The following is a 24348-nucleotide window of genomic DNA, read 5'->3' as shown; positions in this document are numbered from 1 at the left end:
TACAAGATGACAGGTTCTGTGTGATTATCCTACCCTACAAGATGACAGGTTCTGTGTGATTATCCTACCCTACAAGATGACAGGTTATTTGTGATTATCCTACCCTACAAGATGACAGGTTATGTGTGATTATCCTACCCTACAAGATGACAGGTTATGTGTGATTATCCTACCCTACAGTCAGCCTCTATTGGCTTGATGAAAGGAGACCCTCGCATTGTCTGTGTCTTGATGATGTGGTCGTCCAAGAGAACCTGGATGTCGTCCACAGCAGATATGACACTCGTACCCTAAACACGCACATACACACATGGAATAAGAGATGGCTTCTTGACACTCCTCACATCATATGACACACATTAAAAGGAGCCAGTGTGTTATAAGGAAATGCTTTCTGTATAGAATGTAATCATACCTAGTATTAGCATAGTTACTAGCATTAGTTACTTAATAAAAAAGTAAAAGACTAAATGGAAAGTTCATACCGTGTGTGTGTGTGTGTGTGTGTGTTTACTGCTGCTAACCGTGTCCCTATAGGTAGTAAAAGCAAAGCGGAGGTCAGCCCATTCATTCTTCATTTTCTCCATGGTCTTCTCCAGAGAGTACTCTTTACTGGCAGACGCCCCTATTTCCTCAAGCCTAAGGGCCAGACATATCAACAAATCACAATACCAATTCATGAAAACGAGCAGAAAGACTGAAATATCGTGTGGGCATTCAAATGAACAGATTGACTCTAATAATCTTATAGAGTAATTTACACAGGATGCATCTGACTGTCATGGCAAAGACATCCAGATCTCTGAATACTTACGTACATGATACAGTATTTCCGTTTTTTTATTTTCAATAAATTAGCACACATTGAAAAAAAAAAAATTAAGACAACAAAACATGCAATGTGGAGAAAAAAGGGGGGACTGAATACATTCTGAAGGCACGGGTATGTTCATCTTTGTAGTCCTTGGATATACCAACATTCTCAACATTGAAACATTCCATAGGCTTATTTCTCTGGGATCATGGCAATTTCTTTCAGCTACGATATTATGTTGAGCAATACAGCTTAGTAGGGCTTCAGACTGCTTCACATAACAGAAGAATTATATGAAAATAAAGTATTCGTCAAGAATATATTTTCAGATACATTTAATTTAGCATTTCCAAGCAAGAACGCATGATACAGATATTTGGATGTAAAACATCTAAACCATACAATACATTTAGGGTTGATAATAAGATATGGTTGCTATGACGTTTCTGTCCAAATAGGGCTCCATATCTGCAGATTTATTTAGTTAAACAAAGACTTATTTGCTTAAGTTATAGCTTTTGTATAAAAATATCTGACGTAGATTAATTGCATCTGACGTAGACTAATTGGATCTGACGCAGACGAATTACATCTGACATAGACTAATTGGATCTGACGTAGACTAATTGGATCTGACGTAGACTAATTGGATCTGACGTAGATTAATTACATCTGACGTAGACTAATTGCATCTGACGTAGATTAATTACATCTGACGTAGACTAATTGGATCTGACGTAGACGAAATGGATCTGACGTAGACTAATTGGATCTGACGTAGATTAATTACATCTGACGTAGACTAATTGGATCTGACGTAGACTAATTGCAACTGACGTAGACTAATTGGATCGGATGTAGATAAATTACATCTGACATAGACTAATTGGATCTGACATAGATTAATTGGATCTGACGTAGATTAATTGCATCTGACGTAGACTAATTGGATCTGACGTAGATTAATTGCATCTGACGTAGATTAATTACATCTGACGTAGACTAATTGGATCAGACGTAGACTAATTGGATCTGACGTAGACGAAATGGATCTGACGTAGACAATGTTTTTTTATCTACAGTTGTTTTGTTTGCAGTGCTTTTAGAAGGCCCTCTCTCATCTATCGTAATGCTAAGATTTGTAGGGCGTAAAGAGTGGGTGGTTCTTACTTGTCTGAGAACTTGGAAAGGCCCAGCTCCACCATGTTCAGCAGTGAGGTGTCCACCTCTGGCTTGACGTTGAAGCCCACAGTGGCGCTGATCTGATAACAGGGCACATAGAGGCATCCATTATTCAGCGCGACTTCATGGATCACAGGACTTCAAAAGTCACCGGCGGTCTGATCCAAAGTGCATCTGTCTGCTTCGTGTTAGTGAGTCACTGCGGCTGACAATACGTTTTAGTTACTGTTATTTTGCATATGGGGTGTTCTTGGACCAATTCCAATCGTAGGTAAAGCTGACACGGTTTTGTAATGGTTTGTCAAAATTAAACCGCTGTAAACAAATGATAGCTATACTTAGAAATAATAAGCACTTTGGGTATGCAAACGGTGTATGCATCAAATGACAGGATGTCATTTAGTCATTTCGGACACTTGTAGTATTCTCTCCACACTGCTGATACGGGAATAGTCCTGAGACCCACGTGTTTGAGCACAGCTGATAATCAGTACCAAATTCAGTACCAAAACAAATGAGAATCAAGTGCGAATTAGATGAAGCATGCTGAATAGGATGAGCCTAATTTTCTTCTATTTGTTACAACCTGCATTCCTTTTGACCAAACATCTCTTAATCGCATGTAGCACGATTAGTACAAGACATGCGTTTAGAAAATAGTGGTCAAGAGAGATTTTACACAATATCCTGGCTTTTCTCTATTATGCTAGGAAGGCAGAATCCATGCCCATCTTCTGAAAACTAAAAGTCCCTCTGAATAAAATCTTCAGCTGAATTATGAAAATCTATTCACTATCTCGGTTGAGTGTTATTGCCCTGCTGTCCCAGCGACAAACAGAAGCTGGTTACGGCACTGACTTTGTCCCAGTGACGATCCTTGATGCCAGGGTTGCAGATGGTGGTGAGTATGGGCAAGTGCTGCTTGAACTTGTCTATTTTTATCTTGAAGCTGTCTGCCACGCGACGTGGCCCTGGCAGGTCCGAGAAGTACTTGGTCAGCTTGTACATGGTCCTCCACATTGTGACCAGCTCGTCTGAGATTTCCTCAGCGTTCAGGTGGAGGAAGGGGCCTGGGAAGTGAGAAGGACAAAAAATAAAACAGCCTAAAAGAATAATACAAAAAAACTCTGGGGCAGCTATGTATAAAAACATTGATATAATGGCAGTTCTTAATTGTATACAAATCTCAACGATGGAACCGTCATAATATCACATGACATTTCTCAGGAAATAAAGTAATAATAAATATTACTTTCAGCCATTATATACTTTATTGGATAGAACAGTAGTGGAAGACGGAAGAGAGCGCCAGACAGAACTATGCCGCAAGAAAACATTCCTTTTTAATGAGGTAACTGCCGTACCGTTCATCCAGATCTCAGACTTGTTGTGAAAGTTGAGGGCGGTGGTCCACAGTTGGTCATAGGGCTGCTTGAAGCCTATCAAGGTCTGCAGCCTGGGGAACTGGCTCGGCACCTTCTCCAGCAGCGTCTCCTCTTTGTTGATGTCCTAGAGGTGACAGGGGGACATGAAAACTCTGTCATTTGAAAGGGACAGGCTATCAGTAGCAGAGGCAAACAAACATGGCAACAAAAACCAAAGTGTTTCAATCGCTAAGAAATTAGTTTCTCTACACTGCCATCAGTGTGTGTATTGGTTTCACGGATGGCATATTAAGACTGAATCAGGAGTGAAACAGTAGTTCAAGAAACTGATTCTGCAATTCCAGAAACAGATTCTGTTTTCCCTCACCTCCAGTTCAGTGATGGCGGAGTCCAGACAGGAGGTGAGCTCGTTGAGCTTCTCCACGTTGTTCTTCATCTCTTCTATACTAATGAACTCCTTCTTCTTAAAGGCCTCCACCTCCTTCCCCACTCGGTGCAACATCTGGTCATACTCTGCTATCCTAAGGAGGAGAGACAGGAGAGAGGGAATATGAGAGGCTGAGATGTTTGTGCTTTAGGTCGGGTGTTTTTGATTTGGTGCAGTGTATTTTTCGAAAAGAATTACGGCATCAGGTAGAACTTTAAAGAGACAAAGAGGAGGGACATAAAGATGAAGAAGACATACAGTGAGGGAAAAACATTTTATGCAACTCTACAAGTGTTATGATTGGGGAGAGTTTTGTCAAACAGAATGAAATGAGGGGCTAACTTAATAAAAATGTGTAGGACAAAACCTTCTGAAAGTAAAACATTTTCTTTAGTTGAATGAATGCACCCCTGGTGTGCAACTACCTCTTGAGGAGATTATCCTCTGCATGTTCTTTCCTGGTAGCCAGACGGCTCTTACTCATCTCAATCACTGCCAAGATCTGCTCTGGCCAGTGGAACACAGTGCTGTTCAACTTCACATCCTCTTCTAATAAGAGAAAGAAAGAGAGAAAGAGAGATGGATGGATAGAGGAAGAGTGAGAGGAGGGGACAGATGGAGTGACAGAGAGAAGAGAGATATCACTGAAGGTATGGAACTACACATTAAAGACCACCGCAATAAGCAATCACACGTCAAAGGTGTCATTCATCAACATGGAAATATTTGGTTGTTTACACATCAATTGTTTATGCGTTCAGCTCCATGTGCCAAAATAACATGTGGCCTCTATGCATCTCAGCTGTATGGCAGAATCTCCAACTGTGCACAAACATCCACAGAGGTCCTGGTGGTACATACGTAGCTGTGTGGAGTAGTCCACGAGGAAGCTGAGGCGGCTGGCAGCCTCAAAGATCTCGTCCTTCAGCTTGTGGACCGTCACCTCACTGGTGTGCTTCAGGTACTGGTTCAGGGACACCAGCTCCTCCGTGTTGCCTGTGGCTCCCATGATGGTCTCTGCGATCTTGTCATAGCGGTGACAGATGCTAGGAAAAGGAAATGGGATTTTAGCGTATTTTCTTCCCACGGTAAGGAAGTTGTAGCGCTATAGAGACAATAGTACAAAATACTAAGAGGCAGGGCATTACATAATAATGTGTGGCATTATGGGTAGTGTCACTCTCATTAAAGATATAGTCTGGTTGTAGGAGTGGCTGTCGAACCAAAAAGGGTCAGTGAAAATTTTCATGTACTGGTTTGTCCCCCATGTCATCAAAACTACTCACATTCAAATCTGGAATTTCATGGCTAACAGAGCTAAAATAGAGATTCTACTGATAGATCATTTACAAGGTAATATCATATGAAACATTCAGACCAAAATGGGAGGATTAAAAATGTATTACGTCAATTGAAAAACTGCCAGACTGCATCTTTTCCTCTCTTACCTTTTGTTGAGCTCTCGGTTCTCGTCCACCTCGAAGACAATGAGCCTGTCCTTCAGCCTCTCTGCGCGGTCACACAAGTCCTCGTTCAGCCTCAGTGCATCCAGACAGAACAGTGACAGGGGTACTGTGATGTGCAAAGAGGCAATCTCCTTCCACAACTGCTGAACACTGTTGATTTTCTGAGGAAAAGTAGGTAAAAGTAGCATTATCATAACCTACAGATTTCCCATTCCAAAAATGTCCTATTCATATAGCATGAGGATGCAGTCCATGTTAAATGGTAATGGTGAATATATTTTACAATAACAGTAATGTTTAAAGTAAGGAAGGCAGAAAGCCATTCCAACCTTGGAAAAACCTTGCAGGGAGTGTTTTTCTTTGAGGAAAGCAACTATATCCTGCTTGGCAGTGTTGTCTAATAGGCTGCTGTACTTATTATACACGTTCAGGTACCTGGAAATCAAATTTATCAAAGTAATTTTTTATATAGCAAAAAGTAACTTTCTTAAAATGGAGACGGAAGTATTTAAAGATTAATTTTAGATATTTGACTCTAATTTGATTTCTAATCTAGGGTGACACACATTCAGGTGTGTCACCCTACTTTATTGGTCCCAGTGTGTTTTTCTGGAAGATGCTCTTGGCTCTGTTGATTAGGTCTGTGACCAGAAGCTCGTCGGGTCTGAACGAGCGCAGATAAAGGCCCTGGATATCTGGGAACAGGTTACACTCCACCTGCACAGAGACAACCAGAAACAATGTCAGTCACGGAGAGCTATTTCCAATCTGTACATTAGTACAGACACATTTTATTTGTTTTCTGTTGCCAAAGGTTACGTTCAATAATGTGCGAAAACTCCTTTGAACCGTTAATAACAAAAATAAGTCATTTAAAAAATGTGGTATATTGAACACATTAGATGAATGAATGAACATTAATATATTCATTTTAGAACTGAAAGTAGAGGCAAAGAGTTTCTTTCCACACCCGTGGAAGATTCTGGGCACTTTTTACGATCTCCATGAAGCTGTGATGGATAAGCTCCCAGCATTCCTCGAGGCTAGGCTGAAAGACGATACGCAGCTCCACCACATTCAGTTTGACCAGCAGCACCTGGCGCTGCACAAAGGTCATCTCGTCAAACACATCGCCAAAGTCATTTCCATCCTGTCCAATGAAACCCAGAGAAAAGACAATGCTACGTTAATAAACTACAACATAATATCTTTATAATGGATTAATAGTGCTAAACACACAGTATGTTTTCAAATCGACTGTCTGATCAAACAGGTCTAAACTGATCTAATCCAGTTGGATACAGCAAAAGATTCAGAGCCAGGAATTGCCAGGCACCTCATAATCCCACATTATGATTCTTAGATGCTGATACAATATGAATTGAGATGATCATGATTCTATATTATCTGTTTAACCATTCAATATTGCGGCTGCATTGCAATTACATGTTTGTCATGTCATGTCATGTTTTTCCACCCAACATGCATCCTCCACCCTTTAAATGTAGGTCCGTTATCATTTCTACAGAGTTTTAATTTCATTTTAGTCGTTTACATATTAACTTCATAAAATAAATACATTTGATGAATTTTTCCCCTCAAAGCGCCAGCAGACGGGGAGCTCGGACGGACCTGGTGCAGGGTGAAGAACTGGAGCAGGTCCTGCAGGGATGCGATGACCAGGCTGCGGAGCTGCAGTGACATGAGGGCGGCCGCGCAGGAGAAGAACTCCCGGGCACTGACTGGGGCCACGCGGTCACTCTGGGGCACCAGAGGCAACCACAGGTCCTTGTGGGTGACAAACAGGGCTAGGCAGCGTGGCAGCCACCTGTGAAACACAGACACCGTGACTGGGGTGTCATGAACACAAGGCTGTATGAGTCACCTGGGTTGTGACTCGTGAGCACCCAGCGGTAAAATGGAGGCCTGCTGGCTTGACTCAACCGAGTACTCCATTATTTGTTCACTACCGGCCTACATAATTGATAATATCGAACAAGACGAATAGAAACCTAGTAACTGGTGCTATGCTATGGCATTACATAAAACAAAACAGAACATGATGTCTTTTGGCTCTGCTGTGGTTGGCAAGGGAGACTGGGCTGTCAAAGAACAATGGTATCCATGAATGCCATATCTTCAAAAGATCAACACTGGTCCCTCGCTCCGCCGCAGGTTTTCAGACAAGAAATCGGGTTTGACACAGTGGACGACAAGGAAACATGAGCCTCTCACTACAACACTACAATTAGCTATGCAGACACTGGCGTACCTGCAAACATTCTTGCAAACAAAAGCATGTCCCCAGAATATCCACTAAGTGTTGTGATGGTTGTTTGCAGAATGTCCCACAAGCTGTGCCGGGTTGACTTGACTATGCATTCACTGAATGTCTGACTAACTGTTTTACTGACTGTTACAAAGGTGGAATGAGAAGACAGTAGAGTACTCGCCTATTGATTAGGTCATCTCTGGTGATTTGGCACTGTCTCCGAACCAGATCCTCAAACTCAGTTGGCAGCAGGGGGAGGTTGGCTGAGAAAAGATTGTCCAGCTTCACAAACCTCAAGGAGTAGAAACTGAAAGAAGAAAAGAGAGGCACTTAGGATAAACTTTTAGGCCACTGGCACTCGTCCCCCTGGAAGCCTCTTCCACAGAGATTATAGGATCTTCCTGGAATGGGTTTCTTTACCTCTTGCTTTATGCAAAATATTTTCTGGTCCCCCTCCCTTCATGACCAACATTTTATGTGAATACATTTTTGGGGAACATGCATTTAGATAATTTTTAGTTAAGTCGGTGTAATTCACTGTTTGAATAATCATTGTTTTAAGGCAGATGGTGTTAACACTGTAGAATACCAGAGTTTTGTTTCCATCAAAACCCATATTTTGCCTAGTAGCTTCTGCGTCAGCAGAGGATAGCGCAATTATTCCCACAATCAATCAAAATTCTCAGAAGAAACCAGATGCTGCTTTTTGTCTTGTTGTAAAATGGATACAATCCTACTATACACTGTTCTGTTATGTATAGTTCTGTGATCGTTATGCGACATGAATAGAGATTTTGTGTTAAATGAGCACCATTTTCCAATATTCACTGAAATGGCTGCTTTTAAGGGCAGCCAAATGTGAAACACATAGACATACACTCACCTAAAGGATTATTAGGAACACCATAATAATACTGTGTTTGACCCCCTTTCGCCTTCAGAACTGCCTTAATTCTACGTGGCATTGATTCAACAAGGTGCTGAAAGTATTCTTTAGAAATGTTGGCCCATATTGATAGGATAGCATCTTGCAGTTGATGGAGATTTGTGGGATGCACATCCAGGGCACGAAGCTCCCGTTCCACCACATCCCAAAGATGCTCTATTGGGTTGAGATCTGGTGGCTGTGGGGGCCATTTCAGTACAGTGAACTCATTGTCATGTTCAAGAAACCAATTTGAAATGATTCGAGCTTTGTGACATGGTGCATTATCCTGCTGGAAGTAGCCATCAGAGGATGGGTACATGGTGGTCATAAAGGGATGGACATGGTCAGAAACAATGCTCAGGTAGGCCGTGGCATTTCAACGATGACCAATTGGCACTAAGGGGCCTAAAGTGTGGCAAGAAAACATCCCCCACACCATTACACCACCACCACCCAGCCTGCACAATGGTAACAAGGCATGATGGATCCATGTTCTCATTCTGTTTACGCCAAATTCTGACTCTACCATCTGAATGTCTCAACAGAAATCGAGACTCATCAGACCAGGCAACATTCTTCAAGACCAGGCAACAGTCTTCAACTGTCCAATTTTGGTGAGCTCGTGCAAATTGTAGCCTCTTTTTCCTATTTGTAGTGGAGATGAGTGGTACCCGGTGGGGTCTTCTGCTGTCGTAGCCCATCCGCCTCAAGGTTGTGCGTGTTGTGGCTTCACAAATGCTTTGCTGCATACCTCGGTTGTAACAAGTGGTTATTTCAGTCAAAGTTGCTCTTCTATCAGCTTGAATCAGTCGGCCCATTCTCCTCTGACCACTAGCATCAACAAGCATACATGATGATTGCGTATGCTTACAAAAAATATGGTGTCAGATTATTAGATATTAAATGATCACGTAGGTCATAGATTCTGTCTGCACTAATTCTCCGACCTGTCTACTCAGTAGCATTCAAAGGGGTTTACTCCCCCATACTACAGTTTCCTGTATGTCGATCTACTTTTGTTGGCTCAGGCGAGTTCAGTAATTAACTGTATCTGTAACTATAGCACATAACACCCAGAGATTAGCTCCCAGATCTAATTGAGCATTGTATATATTCAATTTGAGGAATTGTAAACCTACGCAAACCATTTTGTTGCCTGGTTTACTGGAATTTACAAACACATATACACTTTAAAAAGGGTCCTACAATGGTTCTTCTTTTGTTCTGAAGGTTCCAGGGGAAACTGTTATTAACAGTTAAAGAACCTTTCAGGTTCTTGAGGTGACAGCAATGATTCTTTAGAGCAATGGTCCTTAAACCTCCCCTGGGGACCACTAAGTGTACTTACTGATTTTTGTCATGAATTAGTCACTATTTGGACCTCTACTCTCCAACTAAAATGTTGTTAAATTACTACTTTTTGTAATCTGGTGGTTCCAGGTGGAACCTTTTTCTATATAAGTGTACTTAAGGTGAAATAATGGTTCTTTAAAAATGATGTAAGTTATATAAGTGTCCCAAGATATATATCCTCCAATTCAAATGGTCATTAAGTAATTTGTTCATTTAGGCTATCAGGCCTAAGAGTCACCTTCACATTATACAAATATTGTTCCTCAGAGAAAAATAATCTGGCTAAGTATACTGAAATAACATAGTAGTCATGACCACATGGGCAACAACGTCATTTATATTTACATTGAAATGTAAACTACTGCAGAGGATAGGAGGATTGCCTAAAAGCTTGTTAATCTGGGTTCGAATCTCCGCTGATCCTTCCCTTTTCCTTTAGTCAAAAAGATCACACAGCTGTTACGATGACACACTCGACCTTAAGGGGCTCAAAACAAGGGAATGTTTTGAAAAAATATATAATTTCATACAATAAGGAATAGTTGAATACCATCTAAAAACATGGCATTAGTTGAATGCCATTTGAATGGCCTATGAAGTGATTTGCAATTGAAATTTTTCAGTTCACCAGTCTGCCACCCAAACTGCTAAACCACCACCTTACCTATAATGATCTTACTTGAGAATGAGACTACAGTGAAAACTATTTGTCAAATGGTGGTTCTTATTTTTAGATATGACTAATAGTCTCATTGCACCAATTTCTACTGCTGACCATATGACTATAATATCCCTGATAAATATTGTGCACTAGCTTTTGAGAAGACTTAAACCAAGAACAAGACCCTCATCGAGCTTAACGGAGGTCTCTGGTCACAAGATCACCGGGTTGAAATTGCTGAACTCCTTCAGTTGTTATCATCTTGTTTAAAAGAGACCCCACCCTGTTCCAGACACCTTCCCACGAATCACATTCCAAATCAAAATGAGGTTCAGTTGCGCAAGTTGATTTAGTAAGGGCATGCTCTGCTCTCTCTGTTTTAACAGACTATAATCAATTAGCAATCTTATTTTCTCTTCTAAACCAATAATTTGTTTACTTGGTGGGACTTTTCAAATGGATGGTCATGTGACTGGAGTGGTACTTTTATGTAACTCACTTTTTGTAACTCACATTTTACTCACGTTTTCAACACCACATTAATGCAGTATCCAGGATATGAAATAAATACATTCCAACACCAATAAAAATACAAATAAATTAATAAAATGTCCATCATCTGATTTCAGATTTCAGTCTATTTGGCTACCCTCAATCAGTGGCAATACGAAACACTTCAATAGGACTTAAGATTTCCCTTGCCTCTGCCACCCAATTTTGGAAAGTTGCATTATTGTGTTTCAAGGTGTTTGCCTTCACCAACAGTAATTACTTATTGTGTTGTTGTTTTTTTTTTATGTCAAAAACCTTTTGAAAAGTGTGTTTGTGATGTGTGTCAGTATCTTGTGTTTTGTAGATCTTTGAGAAGCGGTCAAACTTTTTTTTGTTGTTGTTGTTTTTTCCACCATAAGAACTAAGTAACTGTTGAGTGTTTGTGTGTGTACATCTTTTTTTGTATACCTTGAACATTTCAGAAAAAGAGCTGATAAGAAGAAATTGGAATTACTGTTAAACTTTCTTTATGTTCTACAAAGCTCCTATTTTGGATCTCATAAGAACCAATAAAATGTGTCCACCTAGAACCAACATGGGATCTTACTTTAACCATTTTATTTTGCTTCTTCTAAGAGTAAAAGCTGGATCTTCTTCAAATTTTTTTCATAGAGAGCCATTCTTGTTTAAAACATAAGGAACCAGAAACATACAACTATTTTATATACCAAATGGGAACAAGTTGCAGTTGATAGTTTCGGTGCAAGTTTTGACTGAGGCCACTAGGCTACCTGTTGACCCAGAGGTCCTGCAGGTGAACCATCATGGGGTTGACAGTAAAGAGGTGCTGGCTCTGCCAGGTCCGGGCCTGGTCATAGCTGCAAGCCCAGGGAACAGGCCCTCGGATCACTCTCCTGGGGATAGGCCTGGGAATGTTAGAGATGAACAGACGCTGCCTCTCTGATGGGTCCTTCAGGATGTAGTCAACTGGTGGGGTCCAACAGGAGAGACACAGACAACACGGAGGCAAGGGAAAAGCGATTTGAATGATGAACCAATCTTCTTTTTTTTTTATAGAAATGCCTGCGAGTATCTTTTGTAGGCTACATTATTTTGAGTGGCTGGACTGTGGAAAGAAAATTACAATCCATTTGCACTCGTCATGCATAGTGTACTGCTAAATGACAGTAGTACTGCAGTACACACAAGAATCACTGCGGTTGACAACAAACAAATCATCCTCAAAGACATGCTGCTGTTGTTATTTTTCACCTATGCTCTTCCTGAGACTGAAGATGTGGTCTCTGTGGATCTCCTTTAGCAGGTCTTCCATCAGTCCCTCCATATCCCTGCTGCCCGGTGGCAGAAGCTTAATAATGTTATTCATCTGCTCAAGGGGCTGGGGGGCCAGCATCGGGTCATGAACACTGTTACGAATGTAGTACATGTACCTCTGTGGAAACAACAAAACACTTCAAGTAAAAACCTTCAAATGAAAAGGTGCCAAAAGATTGAACGCTTTGATTTCCTTCTACAGTTTATTTCACAATACCTCCAGGTCTTTTTCTGTGGGTTCTGTGCCAGAGCTCCAGGTCTGTTCCTCTTGGCTCTGCATAATGTCTAGCTGCTGTTTTGGGGTCAGGGGTCGGCTGATGGGAGGCAAAGGCTCTCTGGGACTGATTTTAGTTCTAGGTAAGTGCGAGGTGCCAGGATTCCTGGTTTAAGAAGACAAAAGCATTAGAAAACCCACTTTCATGAACCAATTTGCAAATTTTTCTGTAATCAATACTTGGTTTCTGAACTTACCTTCCTCCTGGGGTAAGTTTCTGCTTCTGCTCAGCTGGGTTTGATGCAAAAAATTTGAATTAAGTTAAAATGTTCTCTTTTGGTTATTATAGCCTTGATGCTACTCAATTCACGGTTCAGTTGGTTGGCCAAGTAAAAGCAATACCATGAATCTGAATTGGACCTAATCAGATATGCATGTTACAAAAGGATACAGGTTGCAAATGCATTCTGAAATGAGTCTTGGACTGTCCCATGTCTCTTCTGTAGGTTTCTGATCTTCAGGTCACGAGCTTGGGGGCTGTAGTTGTTACCAATGGACTCACTGGGGGTGCGATGGTGACGTTGCTCCTTATAAGGGACAGCCAGTGTCCAAGAGCTGTTCTGGAGTATGGGTGGGTGATGGCTGTGCCTAAGAACAGTCTGGAACAATGTAAAAGCATGGAGTAACCCTGCCGGAATGATATGGAAACGTCCTTAAAGGAACCCACAAATTACTCAATAGCACTGCCTTTGCGTCTTTTCATGAAGGTCTTACTTGGTAAAGCTCTGAACGTCCCTCACTAGAGGCCTGGGCCAGCGGGAGACTGGGAAGTCCTCCTGGATGACTCATGTTAAATACAGAATCATCCTCCATCTGCGGTTTAAATATAAACTCTTGTATCTCTGGTCACTTAAACGCGCACAATTAGCCGATTTCGAAAGCATAATTTAGTCATTAAAACTAGACAAATCTTACCTCTTTTAAGTGTTCCATTTCAATTACAAAATTGTCAATTAAAGAAATATACGCCTAGATGCGATGGTTATAATGTGTTAGAAAAACAAAAACACGTAAACCCACTGCATAGGCAAAGCAAACCCTTGCAACTAATTAATTCAAACAGATTTGTTTCAACATTCCAATACATCTGTTGTATTTATTATGTATAATTAGCCTACCTGTCTCTCGTTTTCTTGTGGTAGTACTTGCATTGTGTCATTATGTCGTTTGTTAGCAAATGCCATGCCTAAAATCCACCACAAAGCTTCGTATGAAACATTTCTGTTCTTTTTCCCTCAATGAACTGTAACTGAAGTAGTAACTTGTTGAAAGGCTTACGATGCCACTGCCACCACTGACCACCCTTGTCTATACAACCACCCCCTTTATGTTGATTTGGTGATGCAGCTTCTGCAGTCCACACCGCTAATCTAATATCGACTATTGGAAAGACTGTATTGGACGCTATCCTGTAAAGAACTACAATCAGCTACAATGTCTTTATCTGAGGACTCATCCTCCCATGGTAACAGCTGCCGTTACCTAGTAACGTAATGCACGAGAACTTGGAAACGAATGTTCAAATCAAGAAATAATAGAAAAGGACGTTCTATAAGTGAATGTAGGGTGCTTGTAAGCTGGTTTTAAAGTATGTGCTAATGCCTGCAGCAGTAATGGTAATGACTGGTTAGTTTAAAAAGTAAGTGACTGAGTTTATTCATTGGATAGGATATAATAATGTAGTTAGGATATAGCTTGAACATGTTGGTTTCGACTCACAAGCTAGAACGCTGGTTCAAGCTAAGCTAATGATTTAAGCTACTTACCAATGAAATATATTCTTCCTATATGAAGTTCTGTGATACTCACGAGCCATTCAACAGTTAGAAGGTAAGCAGTTTATTCTACGTAGAAGAACATATGAAGTGCAGAGCCGTGGTCCAGCAGTAATCAATCAATCAATCAAATGTATTTATAAAGCCCTTTTTATAACAGCAGTTGTCAAAAAATGCTTTACATAGACACACTGCCTTAAACCCCAAGGAGCAAACAACAGTAGTGTTGAATTTCAGTGGCTAGGAAAAACTCCCTAAGAAGGTCGAATTTTAGGAAGAAACTTAGAGAGGACCCAGGCTCAGAGGGTTGACCAGTCCTCTTCTGGCTGTGCCGGGTGAGATATTAAGAGTCCAATTGGAATAATAAATACATTTCTCTGAGCTAAATCCAGAGATTTGACTAGGTCAGAAATATGACCAGGTGGACAAGGATAGGGACAGCAACGATCCCCCCAAACCAGGTAATCCGCAGGTGTGGACCAGGACCTCATCTCCTCCTAAAATTTAAAACTGGAGGAGACTGAAAAAAAAAGTTATAAGTGCATTCCTCATATCCCCCAGCACAATAATATAGCAGCGTAACACCTTGGAACTGAGACGGGGGGGTCCGGTGACACTGTGGCCCTACCCGGGGGAGGCCCCGGACAGGGCCCAACAGGCAGAAAATCAATCCACCCACATTGCCAGGCATCAACAAAAGGGAAACCCACCAACCGCAACCCCCCTGAATGAGGGCCGAGTATTGCTAGCAGCGTACAGCCCAATTGCACAAGTGCGCAACAGAGAGTCAACAACAAGCCAGTGACTCTTCCCCCGAAAGGCATTGGAGGGAGGGCATCCCAGTGGCAACGAGAGCCCACCTGGCAAGACAGCAAGGGTGGACAGTATCAAGCCTACTGGTCACCTTCACGCCCCTAACACTCCTGACCATGCGTATTATGCGAATCCATGCTGACACCAGAGTTCTCCACCCTACACCGTAGGGTCTGTTTCACCTGTGTCTTGGCCTTACTGTCTATAAAAGCTATGAAATAAAATAAAAAGGGAAGTAATACAGTACCAGGATGGGTATCAATCTCCCAATGTTGTTGTGGTCACTGACTTGATGGTTATTTATTTCAGACTGAGCAAACAATTTCTGCATTTAAATAACTTTTTGTCAAGCATTCTGTATGCTTTGGACAGAAAAGGCAAAAAATAAAGACTTGATTTGCTGAAAGCAAAGTGGGTGGGATTTAAAGCAATGCTGCAGCAGTACATGTGCACTAAAGGCAGTGGCTTAAACCACTGGATGACCCTTAGTCACTAATACATTATCAGCTGATTGTTTGGTAGATCTATCAGCCACTTTATGAAATCCCATGACAATCACTGTATGAACATGGCAACCATTAACACATCGTCTGCCATATATTATTTAGTTTCTCCTGGGAAAGTCAGTGTAATCTGGTAAATGCCAAATATCGATGACAGGACAAAATCAAGCCAGTAGTGTCTGAGATATTGCAATTGTTTAGCGAGACTCAAAATCCTGAGCATGTGTACCAAAATCATTTTGAGTTAATAAATAATATAAACATGTGGTCTTTATATGGCCGTTGAGTGGTCCATATAGATATTTTTGACTATGAGTGGTCCATATAGATGTTTTTGAATATGTTGTCTTGACAGTGTTTGTAACACGTGGATCAAATGTTACAAAACTTATATCCTGGATTGACTTATATGCACTGACATCCTGTACCCCAGTCACATGTTTGCGGGGGCAGTGGAGGCCAATTTGTTTTACGTACTAATCTGTACTAATGTCAGTCGGTTAAACAATCACAGAGACACAGGAAGCAAGTGTGGTTCTGAGCAAAACTTTACTCAGTAAATCAAAGGGTGCAATACAAGCGCAAAACAAGAAACTGAAGAAAAATCTGGAATACACAGACACAGCTCTGGCATCGAGTGATACAGGGTCAATAAGCGAAAGGGGTGTGTGAAGCAGAGGGCTAGGTATAGGTGGATGATTGTGATTGATGAGGACCAGATGTGTGCAATACGGTGGAAGGATCTGATCTGTGAGTGTTCTGAGGGCATTAGAGCCAATGTTCTAAAACACTGGCGAATCAGAGTGTTGCAGAGAAAGAGGAGATAGGGTAGGCATGACAGACAATTATTAGGTTGGGAGAATTTTGTCCACAGACGTCTCATAAACATTTTATTTTGCAGATCGGTCTTTCAGTGAAGTGTTTACCTTTTTTCTTACAAAATTACGTCTGAAAAACATGTCTCCTTGAGGCAATTGTGATCCTTGTGAGGAGGACGTACAGTATTGAATGACTTTAGGTCACACAGAGTAAGGCACGTGACCCTACAAAATGTGCATTTTCAGTTGCTTGTTATTAGATTCAACTTTATTGTCATTGAACAGTACATTACAACCAAATACACATCTAACCAGAAGTGCAAATAGAAGGGAGCAGGACATTTACAAGTATTAAGTAAAGTGTATGTTACAAGTGGAATGTATAGATGTGCAATGAAGGCAACTACAGTGCAAAATGGCAATTCTAAATGAGCAATGAAGGCAAATAGGGGAGAGCAGAAAATGTACATATTTACAAGTATTAAGTATATGCAAGTACAAATGGCAATTCTGACTGTGCAATCGAGGAAGTTAGAGGTGTAAGGTAGTCTGTGCAACTGAAATACAGGGATAGCAGCAAAGAGGTTCCTGAGGTAGACGTGTGCATGTAACATCTGAAAAAAAGAAAAGCAACTACAATGGCAAGTCTAAATGTGCAATGCAGGCAAATTGAAGGTGCAAGCTGGCATGTGCATCTGAAATGCAGGGATAGCGGCAATGAGGTTCCTGAGGTAGACAAATAGTACAAGGGAGTAGTGCAACAAGGTCCCTGAGAGGCATTACTAAGTGGTTGGCGAGTGGGTATGGTTAGTAATGGGATGGGTCACAGAGTTCAGCAGGGTTACAGCAGATGAGAAGAAGCTGTTCCAGAGCCTGTTGGTGCGGGAACGAAGAGACCTTTATGCCTGCCTGATGGTTGGAGACCCAACAGTTTTTGGCATGGGAATGAAGGGTCTCTGATGATGCCGCATGCCCTATGCAGACACTGCTTGCGCTGAAGGTCAACGATGGCTGGGTGCTGGTCACCAGTGATGTGCTGGGTGGTTTTCATCACCCGTTGTAGGGCCTTTCCTGTTGGCCATGGAGCATCCGCCAAACCATACTGTGGCACAGTTCGTCAAAATGCTCTCGATTGTGTAGCAGTAGAAGTTCACGAGGATCTGGGAAGATAAGTGGGCCTTCTTCAGCCTCCTCAAAAAGTACAGGTGCTGCTTTTTGACCAGAGTTGAGGTGTTGAGGGTCCAGGAGTGGTCCTCGGAGATGTGGACACCCAGATATTTGAACCTGGGCACACGCTCCACCTCAGTGCCATCGATGAGGACTGGGGCGTGACTGCAGCCTTTAGACTTCCTGTTATCCACAATGAGCTCCTTGGTCTTATTTGCATAACATTGTTATAGTGTAATTAGGATAATTTATTTAAAGCCAATGTCAAAACAGATCATTCACTTGCTTTTAATCAAAATCATGCTTATTGCGTTTTAGATATTTTGTGTGACACACTTGTGACCTAAGGCACACACACACACCAATGGAAGCTGATCCATCATCCCCTCCTATATTTAATCATGGAAGACATCAGTTATGGCACTATTGGTGCAGCAGGATGACCTATTGGTTAAAGAATCTGACCTGTATCCAAAAAAGCGGCTAGAACGAATCCCAAAGACGGAAAGTTGGAAAAATCAGGTTCTGTCTCTGACCAGGGCAGTTAACCCTAATTCCTCTCTGGTCATTGCCGAAAATGCTTGTTAATCATTCTTACTTGGTAAAATAGGTGCCCCTAAGGAAGGCACATACCCCTAAAATATTAATTAATGAATGCAATATTTTTCATGTAATCCTTTTTACCCTAATATTTAAAGCTAAGAAATATTTCATATTTCTTAGTGTACCTTTCATACCTACACTTGACTACCGATAAAAGGGTGATTTGAAGATCTGTTTTAATCATGCTGTAATCCGTGATCATATTTTGCTTCAGCATGGGTTTACTGACGATAGGTAGAAGGACAAAGTGACACGCATGCTGCATACCATCAGCGCAGCTACTTTATGCTGCATGTTGACTAACAGGACCTTTCTCCATCTCACCACCAGGGGTCACAACTGACTTACCGGTCCACTCTCAGGTCTGAAGGTTTAGTGGCTCTGATGTGACCAAGTTTATTAAAACATTCTCTGAGATTAAATAGAAAGCCAAGTAGATGCACATGTGACAAGTAATATTGTTGCTTCAAGCCTGTCCCTTAGTGGCATTGCATTTCAATTTATCAAAGTAGAGAAAGAGAAAGTCAAACTTTTCATCCATTTTTGGTAGGCATTCCTGCTTTTGCTTATGCTAAGGTGTTTCTTGTCCCTGCTTTTGTCTTATAGATTTCAAACTGTCATTTATTTTCTGAGTTGTTCTGACTCCCCTCTGGTGAGGTAAATTACAGATCAGCCAGGCATACCCTTTGCTAAATCACTTCTAAAAGTTAAAATAAGTCACCATGAACACCCAACATAGTGCAGGCAAGTTACATCAAACACTACTTAGCTGGAGCCAGGATCATTCCAAATGGGTTCACAATTACATTCATTCAGACTCAAGCAGCAAGTTTTAATTTTGATTGCTGCTTTGTGAAGCTGTTTGGACAATAATAAACAAAAACGTGTTTGTATAGAGTGGCAGTTGTATTGGCTTTGGATTTGACTCAAAGCTATGCCATGACAAGAACAGTGGAGAACTGCAATCATTGCATGATTTGTGCTCTTATGCTCTTGTTAAATGTTATTGGTGTTGTCTGTGTCTTTTGTAGTTTTTTAAGCTACCATCAACATCATATGTAGTATTACTGCTTCGGTTACTCACATCTGTTCTCTGTGGGGATTATTACTTTAATGATTAACAGTTTTCACTATAATTGAATCCTGATTGAAACCCAGTGGACTGTATAAACTGTTTTAGAGAAAGGCTTGGAGCATAACTTCTTGCTAATGTTAAGGTTAGTTTTAGAAGAAGGTTTAATATGAAGGACTCTCAAATTGTTACACATTATCTATCACTTGCTCTATTGCCTAAACATGGGTTTAAATGAGAGCCACAGGGATTCAGAGGTTTAAATTCTTGACCAATCAAGCTGTAATACAAACTTAAAAGTTATACTAACTTGAAATTCTATTGTATAGTTATAGACTATTTAAAATTTTAAATAATTTTAATTAACCCTAAAATCACATTTGTTTCACATTTTTAGGCTATCACATAAACCCCAAAATGTTCAAGCTTGAGATTAAACCAACTTTGTTTCAAATGTTAAAACTATCTACTTGATAGCTTTAACTTGAAATCCCAGAATCTGTAATGATGATGTCAATACTAATTTGCCGGAATCTACCCTAAAACCATAATATCTCCAGAATGGTTCAAGCTAGAGAGACCAAACCTCTTTGTTTCCATTGTTTAAGTTATCACAAATTCAATAATGTTTGCCTTATTATTGTTCATTTCAAATTAGTACAGGCGATAACTATACTAATGTCTAATTGTCTAATTTGCATAATTAGCATCAATTAATGCTAAAACAGTTATTAATTAGCCATTGAAGCAAGAGAGAGTTTTTGTTTGACATATAGGCTCTCCCAACTTAACATTCTTAAATATTTATTGACAATGACTATATTAATTTGCATAATTTGTATTATTTAACCCTAAAACAATCTCCAGAATGGTTCTAGAGAAACCAAACCAACGTTTCACATGGTTTGCCTTTAACTTCAAAGTCTTCCACATTTTTAACAAAATCATGCAGGCAAGGACAAAATATTAACTTCCGCAAATGTATTTTCTTGTTACATTATTATTATTATTATAAGTGGCACTAATAAGGCCAATTGCTTGATGCATCATATTCAAACTCAGCTTTAACTTGAAAGTTCATAGAAAATCCTTTGGGAGTTTAAGTTCAACCACTACTTCTGAGCATTTGATAATTTCAAAATAAAAGTACCTGGGCAGGCTATGATGCAGTTTTATTGTGATCATAAAGTGGATTGTTAAGAAACGTTTGTCATAGTAAGGCTTTTCTGGGGTAAAGATATTGGAGGTGTTTGAACTTAACTAGGAGCAATGTGGAATTAGAGGGATGATAAATAAATAGCAGCACAACAGGAATTTTACTGGCCTGGAAAGAGAAGGGCTATCCATCACAAGCCCCCCAAAGCCCTTCACTCGGTGTCCATTATTTAAGAGATTTCAGAGAAACCCTGAGGGAGAAAATTAGGGGAAGAGATGGAGTAATGAGAGGAAAGGGGTAATGTTAGATAAGAAAAAAGAAAGAATGAGAAAGTAAGGCTTGAATAAGACCTGAAATATGTTTTCTTAGAAGAACTCCATCAATACCCCATCGTTTAGGTGCTTTGAATTAAAAAAAAAATCTCATTAGGGTGACTGCAAGATCTAGGGTAGGGCAGCTATACTCAAACAATAAGAAGACTACATTTTGTGTCTGGACTAAGAACGAGGCCATTGTGGAAAAAAAGACTGCCTGGAATCATTAGTGTAATTACTGTGTCAGAAATGTCTTTTTTACTAGGTAGGCTAACCAGCTTTCTAAACCTAGTATTTATCATGGCCAGATTATGTACCTGGAGAAAGGATCTAAAGATCTCTATTGACATGGCAAAGAATCCTAAAATATAATTTAAAACAATTGTAAAATCAAGACCCTTAGAAATGCAGGTTGCAATATTTTCTTTTTAACTGTTTTATGCAATTTTTCTTTCTTAGTCATTTTTTGTACTATTTGATTGTATCTACCACCTACTGCAACAACTAGGGTCACAATGAGTTTCCGAGAGTTGAAGATTGCGGCAAGCTCTAGGTAGACTTGTTTTGTCTTTTCAAATACTGCTTGTAAATGTGTGTGAGGTTCCTCACCTGACAATGTCAGATTCTGGCAGTGACAAGGTTAGAAATAATTATTTTTTATTGAAATAATAATTGTCCTCTATTTGCAGCAATTACAGCATTGCAGACCTTTGACATTCTAGTTTTCAATTTGCTGAGGTAATCTGAAGAGATTGCTTGCTGAAGCACACCTTCCACAAGCTGGATTGGCTTGACTTCCTGCCTGTTGGGTCCTGTCTGGGGGCCTCCACTGAATAGGGCCACAGTGTCACTGGACCCCCATGTCTCAGCCCCAAGGATTTACGCTGCTATATTATTGTGCCAGGAGTAAGGTCAGTTCTCTTTCTCCGCTGTAAATCCTTATAAATCTAAGGAATGCACTCTCTAAATTATCTTTGTCTCCTGCTTCGTTCAAAACTTAGGAGGACATGAGGTCTTGGCCCACACCATCGGAGTACCAGGCTCAAAATACTTTTTGCTGTCCCTATCCAAAGTCCTCCTGGTTGGGTTGAAAATAGGTTTTATAGACTTACATGCATGCCCGCATGCATTTATTAATTATTACAACTTGTACTATTAAAATATTCACCTGGCATAGCCAGAAGAGGACTGGTCACCCCTCCGAGCTTGTTTCCTTTCTAGGTTTCTTCCCAAATTTCAGCCCCTTTTAGGGAGTTTTTCCAAGCCACTGTGCCTCAACACTTCAGTTGCTTGCTTCTTGGGGTTTCAGGCTGGGTGTTTTGTAAAAGCACATTGACAACTGCTGATGTAAAAAGGACTTTATGGTTAAATCTGATAGGCACTTCTTTTGTACCATGCGGTCAAGCTGCTCCCACAACAGCTCAATAGGGGTTGAGATCCAGTGAAATTGGGTCCAATCAAGTGCAGAGTATGGCATTTCGTTGCAAAATGAAGTGATAACCTTCCGTCTTCACGATCCCTTTTACTCTGTATTAATCTCCCAATTCACCACCACCAAAGTACCTCCAGACCATCACATTTCCTCCATCATGCTTGACAAATGACATCAAACACTCATCCAGCATATTTTCATTTGGTCTGCATCTCACAAATGTTCTTCTTTGTGATCCGAACACCTCAAACCTATATTTATCTGTCCATAACACTTTTTTCCAATCTTCCTCTGTCCAGTGTCTAAATTCTTCTGCCAATCTTAATCTTGTATTTTTATTGGTCAGTCTGAGATATGGCTTTTTCTTTGCAACACTGTGTAAAAGGCCAGCATCCCGAAGATGCTTCTTCACTGTTGACATTGAAACTGGTGTTTTGCATGTACTATTGAATAATGCTGCTAGTTGAAGACATGTGAGGTGTCTGTTTTTCAAACTACATATTTGTCCTCTTGCTCAGTTGTGCACCATGGCCTACCACTCCTCATTCTATTGTGGTTAAAGCAATTCTTAGCAATTTCTGACGAGTTTTAGAAGAAAAAACATGTTCTGGACATCCTGTAATCGAACCCACAATTGCTGAGGCTTCATATACTCAACTATTCTAAAGAATTAAAATGTTATTGCTTCTGTAATCAGCACAAGTATTTCAAGCTGTGCAAACATAATTAGAAAATTATCTTGTAATTATCAATTAGCCTTTTAAAATAATGAACTTGGATTAGGAAACACAATGTGCCACTGGAACATAAAACTGAGGATTGCTAATAATGGGCCTCTGTACGCCTATGTATCTATTCCTTTATAAATCAGCCATTTCCAGCTACAATAGTCATTTACAACATTAACCATGTCTACACTGTATTTCCGATAAATTTGATGTCATTTTAATGTTATAAAAATGACATTCAAAAACAAGGACATTTCAAAGTGACCCCAAACTTTTGAACAATAATGTATATTTTATGGTATTTTCTGACTGATTACAAAAACAGGCCTTCTCAAATAATAATACTGGACATTGTATTAAACCCTCACACTATAAAAAAGAAAGGTAGAGGCTCATTCAATGCACAGGGCTTTCAGTTACAAGAACCCCTGGAGTATCCTCCAGGAACATTTTATTTTTTAATGTGTATGAAAGACCTTGATAGAGTGTCCACTGAACAGCTCTGCCTGGCATAGTACTTAAGAATCAACTTGTTAATTACAGCCTTGTAAATAAGGCAATCCATCTCCTCATTTTCCCTTATCAACTTGCTTTATTTAGTGGCTCCATGATGATCAGGGTATCACCTGTCCCAACTTGAACCAACATTAACAAAGGGATTTTTGTTCCTTTATGTGGTTTCTCATTGATCATTCTAAGTAGTCAAAACACCAAGACAAAATACAAGTCATAATGGTTTGATTACTGACTTACACATGACAATATCCTGACTTGAATCAGAATATTATCAATATTTCAATTTATTTTACCAAGACACTTCAATCATGTACGTAAACCAACAAGAATATGTAAAAATAGTCCAGACTATTATATATAGATGTTGTATGCTGCTCTATTTTTTTAAAGCCAGATTCAGGAAAACGTAATAATGTAATTACGTTTTGCGATTTTTGATTTAATCTCTGAAAGTATTAACTTTTCTAACAGAAACATTGAAATACTTTTTTTACTTTATAACAACAAAATCCTCTCCTTGAACTGCCACCTTAACGTGGTGGAGGGGTTTGAGCACCCGAGTGACCCTAGGAGCTATGTTGTCTGGGGCTATATGCCCCTGGTAGGGTCTCCCAAGGCAAACAGGTCCTAGGCGACGGGTCAGACTAAGAGCGGTTCAAAAACCCCTTAATGATGATAAATAATTTGTGTCCTGTGACGTCGCCCGGCATGGCGCAGCCGGGGCCCCACCCTGGAGCCAGGCCCGGGGTTGGGGCTCGTTCGCGAGCGCCTGGTGGCCGGGCCTTTCCCCATGGGGCCCGGCCGGGCCCAGCCCGAACGAGCGACATGGGGCCGCCCTCCCGTGGGCTCACCACCCACAGGA

At 40.5% G+C, this 24348-nt stretch overlaps 1 protein-coding gene across 1 annotated transcript in view; it reads right to left on the bottom strand.

The window, feature by feature from the left end:
- dnah3 (dynein axonemal heavy chain 3) overlaps positions 1–13892 on the bottom strand; it is a 37029-nt gene extending 23137 nt beyond the window's left edge. Inside the window, exons 1-21 of the mRNA XM_020046819.2 lie at positions 13708–13892; positions 13304–13402; positions 12981–13188; positions 12787–12820; positions 12533–12695; positions 12253–12433; positions 11772–11967; positions 7728–7853; positions 6907–7102; positions 6245–6424; positions 5861–5991; positions 5604–5709; positions 5257–5435; positions 4670–4854; positions 4234–4357; positions 3749–3902; positions 3361–3505; positions 2855–3066; positions 1985–2076; positions 525–639; positions 174–290 (exon numbers count right to left, since the gene is read on the bottom strand). Coding sequence (XP_019902378.2) covers positions 174–290; positions 525–639; positions 1985–2076; positions 2855–3066; positions 3361–3505; positions 3749–3902; positions 4234–4357; positions 4670–4854; positions 5257–5435; positions 5604–5709; positions 5861–5991; positions 6245–6424; positions 6907–7102; positions 7728–7853; positions 11772–11967; positions 12253–12433; positions 12533–12695; positions 12787–12820; positions 12981–13188; positions 13304–13402; positions 13708–13773 — 3009 coding nt within the window. The 5' untranslated portion in view covers positions 13774–13892. The remainder of the gene's footprint in view (positions 1–173; positions 291–524; positions 640–1984; positions 2077–2854; positions 3067–3360; positions 3506–3748; positions 3903–4233; positions 4358–4669; positions 4855–5256; positions 5436–5603; positions 5710–5860; positions 5992–6244; positions 6425–6906; positions 7103–7727; positions 7854–11771; positions 11968–12252; positions 12434–12532; positions 12696–12786; positions 12821–12980; positions 13189–13303; positions 13403–13707) is intronic.
- Positions 13893–24348: the final 10456 nt, after the last annotated feature.

This window comes from Esox lucius, chromosome 5, assembly GCF_011004845.1.
Source record: "Esox lucius isolate fEsoLuc1 chromosome 5, fEsoLuc1.pri, whole genome shotgun sequence".
Lineage (NCBI taxonomy): Eukaryota > Metazoa > Chordata > Actinopteri > Esociformes > Esocidae > Esox > Esox lucius.
Note: the sequence above shows the minus strand (reverse complement) of the source record. Positions and strands in the feature narration are given on the sequence as shown.